The sequence below is a fragment of the Dreissena polymorpha genome, chromosome 1 (assembly GCF_020536995.1).
Source record: "Dreissena polymorpha isolate Duluth1 chromosome 1, UMN_Dpol_1.0, whole genome shotgun sequence".
NCBI classification, from domain to species: domain Eukaryota; kingdom Metazoa; phylum Mollusca; class Bivalvia; order Myida; family Dreissenidae; genus Dreissena; species Dreissena polymorpha.
The window spans coordinates 12,334,266-12,343,176 of record NC_068355.1 but is presented as its reverse complement, the minus strand read 5'-3'; the positions used below and the strand labels follow the sequence as shown (position 1 = coordinate 12,343,176).

General features: G+C 35.4%; 1 protein-coding gene and 1 non-coding gene across 3 annotated transcripts in view; one reads left to right on the top strand and one right to left on the bottom strand.

Annotated features, from left to right (window-relative positions):
- Window positions 1-3,223: 3,223 nt before the first annotated feature.
- The window catches only part of LOC127871276 (uncharacterized), a 59,467-nt gene continuing 53,779 nt past the window's right edge, over window positions 3,224-8,911 (top strand). Inside the window, exons 1-2 of one of the 2 annotated variants that reach the window (XM_052414048.1) lie at window positions 3,235-3,332; window positions 8,146-8,225. Coding sequence is in view for 1 of the 2 variants with exons in the window: in XM_052414039.1 (XP_052269999.1) it covers window positions 3,239-3,332 (94 nt within the window). In the remaining variant the exon portion in view is untranslated. Of the gene's footprint in view, window positions 3,333-8,145; window positions 8,226-8,911 lie in introns of both variants that reach the window. The other variant, XM_052414039.1, reaches the window with a different exon arrangement.
- Window positions 5,533-5,613, bottom strand: Trnac-gca (transfer RNA cysteine (anticodon GCA)). Its single transcript has one exon. It is a non-coding gene; the product is annotated as a tRNA-Cys (tRNA).

Sequence of the window (8,911 nt, the reverse complement as noted above, 5' to 3'; positions counted from 1 at the left end):
TTAAAAACCTAAAAATTATAAAGCGTTGCAACGCGAAACGATTGAATAATTTGGAGAGTTCTGTTGTTGTCGTTTAAATTTGTGAAACTACGAAGATTGCTTATATAAGGTATACAATACGCCTTATATGTATGCTTGGCAGGATAGCTCAGTTGGCTTATGCGTTTTTACTTCAGGATTCCGGGGTTCACTGGCTCGAGCCCTGCTGAGGGCTACTGTTTTTTTCCTTTTTTAAATTTTATTTTTGATTTTTTACTGTAGCTTTTTAAATTTAATGTTAACATTTATCAATATAAAGCATTCAATGACAAACTTCAAAACATGCCAAAATTTGTGAAAAGGCCCCTTTAATATCATAACTAAAACGAAAATTTGCGAATCTGAAACAAATCTTTTTTAATTTTGTCAATTTACCAAAACGTGGAAAGGCCCCCTTAGTCGAAGGTGTCTAAATGCCAGCCACAGGACAACCCACAGGCTTCAACAACTTGCATTATGAAGAATCCAAGCTAAAGCTAAAACTACCAACGCTCAAAAATAGAAGGCATCGTGGGAACAGCCTTCCAGACCAAGTACCAAGTGCAAAAAAACATAAACTCATTTATGAACGGGCTTGATAACCTGGCAAAATCAAGATATGTTATATAATTATACGGCAAATAAAAAATGTAAGACCAAAAGTCACATAAGTCGCGACCTTGAATATTATGAAGAAACTCCTGAATCCGGCAGAGTCTAGAGTATCCATATGTATGTTAGTATTTTATTTCCCTTAAGCTGACTGCATACGTTCAATTGCTCTGGTTTTAAAATCGTTGACTTGTCTGTAGTCACTGCCCGCCATTACTTTTCGGCGATAAGTAAACTGGTTACATTATTCGAACCGGAATAAAACGGTGGATAGGTTTTACTATTTTCAGGCAGGTATTTTTTTTTACTATTTTAAGTAAGTTCAGTTCTGTCTGCATTAACACATTGCTTTCAAGAGCAAATGGCTGTCATTCTTGCAGTAGCACACATCCGAGGTCTAATTCAGACAGATAAACATGAACAAAAGTATTTAACTTTATAGCGTAATAACGCTCAACGGGTCTTTGTCGACCTGAAATGGCTTGAAGTCACCCCAGGGTGACTAGAAGCCGATTCATGTCACCCTGGGGTGACTTCAAGCTGATTCTAGTCACCCGGTCGGCTTGAAGTCACCCAATGGTGACATGAATCGGCTTCAAGTCACCCTAGGGTGACAAGTATCGGCTTCTAGCCACGCCCGGGTGACTTGAAGCCATTTGCCATTTCAGGTCGACAATGACCCAATGAGCGTAACTGAAATGGCTTGAAGTCACCCGAGGGTGACTAGAAGCCGATTCATGTCACCATGGGGTGACTTCAAGCCGATTCAAGTCACCCGGTCGGCTTGAAGTCACCCCAGGGTGACATCAATCGGCTTGAAGTCACCATAGGGTGACAAGAATCGGCTTTTAGTCACTCCCGGATGACTTCAAGCCGTTTCAGGTCGAAAATGACCTAATGAGCCGTAATAGCATAATACGGATACATTCAAGTATGCCTGTTTAATAAATACGGGCCCTTGGTTATGTTCAAATGTCCAATAAAACATAATTATCGTATTGTAAATTAGTCTCCGCACTTGCTTGTAAAATGTAGTGATGATAACATATTTGAGACAATAACTATGAAATAAAGTTTAAAAAAATACGTTTCTTAATTAAATTATTGTGTGATTTCTCTCACTTATTTGTCGCATGTCCATCGCATGAAACGTGTGTTATTAAGTGCACGTAAATTCAAACAACGCAACATTTTTCACAGATAAAAATGTATTGTACCAAAGATCACATAATATGTGTCCTCAAAAGACTTATTATAAGATATTTTTCACCATCGAAATATTTGGTATGTTAATATTTGATTGACACGCAGTTTTCTTTCGACACATTCAAATCACACTTGCAGAGCCACGTCATGCGAAAACTGAATTTGCCAGTTGACTATAAATAACAATGTTTGATTTTAAATTGAAAAGTATTGTTCTTATATGTTTTATTTACAAGACGCATTTGGATTTTAAAAGACCCGCGTCATGCGAAAATAGGTCTTTTGCCATATGCGGCCAGAGTAGCTCAAGCACTCGAGCAACATTTTACTCTTCCGGTAGTGTTTGTTTTTCATCGTGAAAGAAATAGTGTGCTTTTGACGTTTTAAGTCCATTATGTCTACCACTGACGATTTAGTGACCGAGTTCTGCCCGACACTGGATCAGCAAACGATTCATTGCATAAATCTCTCTTGGGATTCCGAAGATAGTCGTTGTATCAGGATTAAGAACTGACCATGAAATTATGCGATATGGATTTTAACGCGTAATTGTAACTGGGCAAAAAAGTGGGTATTTTTGTCGTATGAACACGCAGACAGTAGTCATATATTCCTTACATTGAAAAATATTACATCTTTAACGATGTACACTGGAGCAGTGATTTGGCTAAAAGTATGGGGTATTTCTCTCGTATCATTCAATTATTTATTCGTATGTATTCATTCGGGTCTGCTGACGTTTATGTAAAGGTCCTTTCAGGTAAAAAGCTGGATTAAACGGCCACGCCGAAAAAAGCTTTTCCAAAACGCTCACTGGCTCCATACATCTACTCTCAGTGGTAAGTGGTCCCTTCAGTTCTAGAGGATGTTATCACTATTTTGTCACTTTCTTCAAAGGGGCATAGTGGAGTCGTCATGACGATTTAAACATCTAAGCCAGGTAAGATGCATTTGAGTTGAGTTTACTTAAGGTATACTGAGCAACTAGGAATGTATACTTATCCAGTGATCCAGTGCATGATTGATAGATTAACTGTCAAATATATTTTACTTAAATTAAATATTTTTAGAATGTTTCATTGTGTGACTTTTAATTTCAAAGTGATTTTTCTCTCGAATAATACAGTATGTACTACAATGTAGTCTTATACCAACACCCCAACACATCTGAAGTTATTAAAGAACGTTTCAGAATAGAAATAGTTTCCCGTTTTCCTAAATTGTTTGAATGTTATCAAGATTATTGTTGGATAATTCCATTTTAGTTAGCAGCAAATAATTTGTCCAAAATTAGTATTAGTTTATTACTTCGTAATATTGTAACAGTGTAGCTGTAAGTAAGCAGGTAGAAATGCGACTTGGTTTAGAACGTTCGAAGTCAGCCAATCAAAACAAGCGTTTCATGAAGCGTGGACATTTTGAAAACATTAGATGTCGGAAGTTTGCGACAAAATACTTGCATGAAAACGAAAATCGAGCTAAATGTTGTTTAATAGGTACGGCTTGCTTGTGAAAACACTCAGGTCTCTGTGTTTTTCAATATATGTATTCCAACATCTCAAATCACGGCCATATTGGAATGTACGATCAGAGCACTAACAAATGTCAAAAGTCAAATTCAAAACGACTGGTTTTGTGAACAGTGTGGCCTGTGGGTCCGTTGGCGTTGGTGACTTTCTTCAACTTTTTCAGTAGATATTATCGATTATTGTTGCATTCATATAAAATACAGATCGACGTTACAAGCACTTTTGATACACACTCACCAGCATGTCTTAATCCATTCATGATACAGACCTTTTCCTGGGGGTGTGGTGTATCTACGAGTCCCTTAAGGTAGCGCACCTCTAATGGGCACATATCCAAATATAATCTAATTAATTATTTTCTTAATCAGCATCATTTCACTGAACTACATGCAAATTTGTAGGTAGGCTTTCCATGATTTTTAAAAAATATATCGATTTCAGTGCTCCAGCCAGCTTTTCAAAATAGAGGGGAGCTTCCCCAAAAAGGGCAAATTTCACGCGTAATTTTCGGAAATAGGGCATTTGGTTATAAATATACTTAGGTATATACTTTGCTTACACTATATACTTATGAATTGTAAACATAAGTGCACTGGATGTTTTCACCAATTGTATGCTGTTCCTCATTTTGTGTAATGAAACTATAATAAATATATTACTATCTACATTGGCGCTAAGGAAAACAACTTCGTAGCCAATTTCGTAACCGACTTGGGTTAGCATCCGACTACACGCATTAGAGATATGTAGATCTATATTGACAAATTTAAAGTCTGAACAATGATCAATGTCACCATGAAGTAGCATCCAGTCTGGAGATTAAAAATGAAACATTGATACATTTATTTTACAACACGTTATTTCAACTAATATGAACAACGTTGACAGTTTTGTTAGGTCGCGAAAATATATGACATTATCAAAATTACATTTTACTTGCAGAGTGATAAATCCTCCATCAAAACAAGCTCTTTATTTGTTGAAATAACAACTGTCTGCCCCTATTCATGTTAAAATTCATCATGATTGAGGACAGAGAGTGTTTTAAAGTTCAGAAATAAATTCCAAACACAAATACGTTTTTCAAAGCCGTAATTTCGGACTTAAAATTAACCGCATATTCGCATTAAAAAGGATGATTTATTTTCAAATTTTAATAGGTGTTTTGAATTAAAAATCACTATTTTGGCAAACAAAAAATCATAGCCAAACAATTAAGAAGTTTAAAAAAATCAATAGTGCTGAGTTTGATTTCATTCGAGTGTGATTGTGCCTAACCAAGCGTGACCTCAGAGATAATCTTTCGCAGCATGTTACTATCGTCTGCAACAAAAGGCTAATTAATAATCTGATAACAAACCATGCCCTTTGGGCTTGTTTGTTCACAATGTGTTGACTTATTACGCCCAGGCAGTCATTTACCGGTAATTGTGTTATGTGTATTCATGTCGATGTTTCTGGCGATTTATACGGCCGAAAAACAGGAATTTAGAGACCAAAAGGGCATTTGACAGAAAAATAGAGGGGCGCTTTTTAAGGGGGCAAATTTTAGAGGGGCGCAGCGCCCCTCTATTTATTGCTAGCTGGAGCACTGGATTTTTAAAAACCACCCCCACGCTTGGCTTTTGTCCAGTTTATTTTCACCCATGGGGTATATTAAAGTTCCATAATTCATTCAAATTTCCAAATATGGGCATGCAGTTGGTGTTTACAGATGCAGTAAAGGTTTTTAAACAAGATGAAATAAGTAATCTTTTACATACATTTATTTTACAAATTTTTATCTATGGTAGAGCGCCATATGAAATGTAAGTTATTTCAGCCAAGTAAAAAATTGAGTCGGTTAAAAACAAAGTGTCATAAAATTCAAAATAGTATCATTTAAGTTATATTTTAAACGTAGTTTTTATAGAAACACTATATACAGCAAAAATACCAAGAAAAAGACAGATTTACAGTTTACTTTTTGAAAAAACAATAAAAAGGCAACATGCATCATTCGTATTTTCAGCAGTTTATCACCCAATTTAGCCATAATGTTGATTTAATTTTAAAAATTGAAGGATGTTCATAAAATGTTCAACATATTTAACAATAAACATAGCATATATGCTATATTAAATCAAATTACGTTAGAAAATAAATAAAACGCTTCACAATAAGTATGCAATGTCAGCAGGATTCAAACCTGCGCGGGAGATCCCAAAAGATTTGCAGTCCATCGCCTTAACCACTCGGCCACGACACTTCACATTTGTGCTAGCTTAAATTACATTTCCATAAGTAAACAGGTAAAAAGGCTCGTCGATCTTTGAAGAAATCACGAAATCGTATTTTTTCAGATGATATTTTGATCAAAGTCAATATTTATTGTGAAAATAATGTATTCTCAAGGAATTACGTAAACATATATCAAAATTCGAAGTTGGAAAAAAATAAAATGCATCTCTTGGAAATAACCGATCATTGAAGATCGGCAATGATCGTAAAATATATCGCGGGAAATCATAAGGGGTGTGCTACCTTAAACTGCTTTTTCAGCCCCAAGGTTTTCGGCCCCAGTTAATTCAGGCTCATTCGGTCCCTATTTCAGGCACATTTGGCCCTGACATGGCAAAAGACTGTTACAATTTACAGGCCAAACTAGCTGTGCTCAAGCCAGGATTTGCAAAAGGCAGGAATTAAAGATTGTATTTATTTGTATAGTTTAACCTATAACAGTGTCCGACAAATCCATTGCCCGAAGCCCGGGGGCTACCAACATTTTTCATCGGGCTACTGAAATTTTCCAGCTGACGCCCGCCGGGCTACAAAAAATCTATAAGAGCGGTAGCCCGGTTTATTGACAGACATGCGTAGAATAAACACGCTGACCATGTGTTTGTACACTGTGTATTGCTTATAATCCGATAACAAAGTGCAATCAATTAACTTATCAGTCACCGATCACTTGCAGTAATGTCTTAAACAGTAACAGTGTATTTTAATCATCCAATCAGAATCAACATTTGTCGTCTGCTAAGCCGGTTGGATAGTTGGCGCACATGATGCAACATCATTTCGCAGTTTGGAATTCTTTGTTAACCGCAACAATGAGTAATTGCGACAACGTTTTTGATGTCGTTAAATATCCAAGGACGCCAAACATTAAATAAATCAAAACAATAGCGGATTCTTCAAACGCGTTAACGGTAACGAAACCGAAAATGAATATTAATGACAACTTTGTGAACGCGGTTAACACCTGCTAATTAGTTTGCATTGTCAATTAATAATTGGATTAATCGACTGTAAATCAATAATCCCATATATGCCCAATTTATAATATTTTTAAAACCAAATTATGGGTGGGTAATATAGACTAAAGTGTAAAATGAATTTCGGAATATGGTTCTATTTAAAGATATGATGAAATAAGCTCCCAATCAGGACCGTTGTATTGCAACATGCGTAAATAACCTGCCACGGTTTGCACGTGTTGTGTACAGCTATTTTAGGTTACAAAATTCTACATTTAAGAAATGAATTTCTTTGTCCTGATAAAAAGCGCGCGAAAATTGGCGTGGGTGTATTTATTTGTAAATAAAAATTTCGTAGCAGGTACAACATTGAGATCATTTAATTTCCATTAAAAGTTTCGTTGTGAATTTCAACTAAAGTACCGGGGTATCTCGCGAATTATTTGGCATTGACATTTTCTCTTAATAAAATATCATGTAAACACGCTGTATCGTTACCGTTATGCTGTATCAGTTCCTTCATTATTGAAACAATTGTTGTATTGTATACTGACTGCACACAAGTGTCGTAACATACGGATGCAATACGTAAATTCGGACAGTACTTAAAGTCGGACACAAGTACATGTAAATAAATGATTTAATACTCTTGATTTCTTGAAACTCTGTATTTGTTGTTAAAAAGGGCAATTGCATTGATTAACACCATACGAGTCAATCATATTGATCATCTAAACGCTTTATTTACGTTTACGACTTAACGTGCTGACCGAATTTAAGTACACATACATGTGCACATACATGTAATATCTACATGTAGTATATGATTTTCTTTGGTACATTTACATTTAAGTACACGGTGCCTGTTCTGTAACATTAATTTACAATATTGACTGTGTACATCAGACTACTTGCTGTTTTATGTATATGTATGTATACATATTATGTATATGTAAATAAAGAAATAAAATAAAGATGAAAACCTGCCTCTTATCATTCTGTAGGAAAATTTTATGGGCTACCAAATATTTTTATTGGTAGCCCAGTGGGCTACCTGAAAAATAAGAAATTTGTCGGACACTGCCTATAATATACTGCAACACGGTTGACTCGTGGTACTTGGGAATATTCACTTGCGTCTAGAAACCATCTTCATATATCAGATACATGATTAAAAGGACAATTATATTTAACTTAACCATATTGGACCATTGTCTTTTTATGATTAAAATCCTTCAAAATAATCTGTCAATGCGTTGTATGAATAAATCCTCATAAATAGTGGTGATTTTCCAAAAGAGTACATGGCTTGTGTTCATGAAGGAGTGTGCTGCACAGTATAGAAAAAGAAAATGATTCGCTATTTAAAATAATATCTCTTTCTTTTGTTATCTTGTACTGCTTCAGCTGACATTTTATACTAGTTTTGAGTCATATATGTTATTGTTAACAGTTTGATCTTTTTTGACAAGGAATTATAAGATCAATCATTATATTTACTCACTTTTATCTTTATAACAACTTTTATGCATCTTGATCAGGCTTCCTGAAAAGTCACAAAAAGTGCCAGTCTGATGGAAAAGTTTGCCTGTCCGGACAAAAATTCACTTGACCGAACAGCGTGAGTTTATAATTGAATAATTAAGTAAAGTTTAACTCATATTTATTGCAGTGTGCAGCCTGTGTACAAGTACACTCGATAAAATAAAACAAAACGTTAGCGTGTTCTTGTGATTTGAGTGTATGATGGACAACAGCTTTAAATTATAGTCAGACTCAAAACAAAATAACAAAACACGACTACGCATTGATTAGTAGACTTGCACCGTATTGGATCGTTTCAACATACGTCACAAAACATATTGATTGTGACTCGTCATAATGCAGCCAACTTCTGTCAGACTTCTACTACTTTGAAAAGTTCTTTTCACTTGTTTTGCTTCATATTCTTTCCATTTTTTTTCCCCTCATCACTAAGCTTCCTTTTCTGGCCTTGTCTAGCGCCATTGAAACTTTAGCAACAACATTTTTTCATGTGTAGTTTGTGCTGCAACGTTTGTAATTGGATAGGTGGTGATATGTCGGACCAATAAAATTGACGTTTTTGAAAAGCAAAACAAAGGGAGAGCACTCTTATAAACTAGTGACGCGTTAGTGATCTTGATAACAAAAATGCTCGATATTCACAAAAAGAGGGATTCTAATGGGGGTGTTTTCGTTGTTTTGGCAAGTATGAAGTATTAGACTTTTCGGTATTAAGTCACACTTTTTTGGCCTGTCACAAGGTCTGGTGATATTAGAAATTTC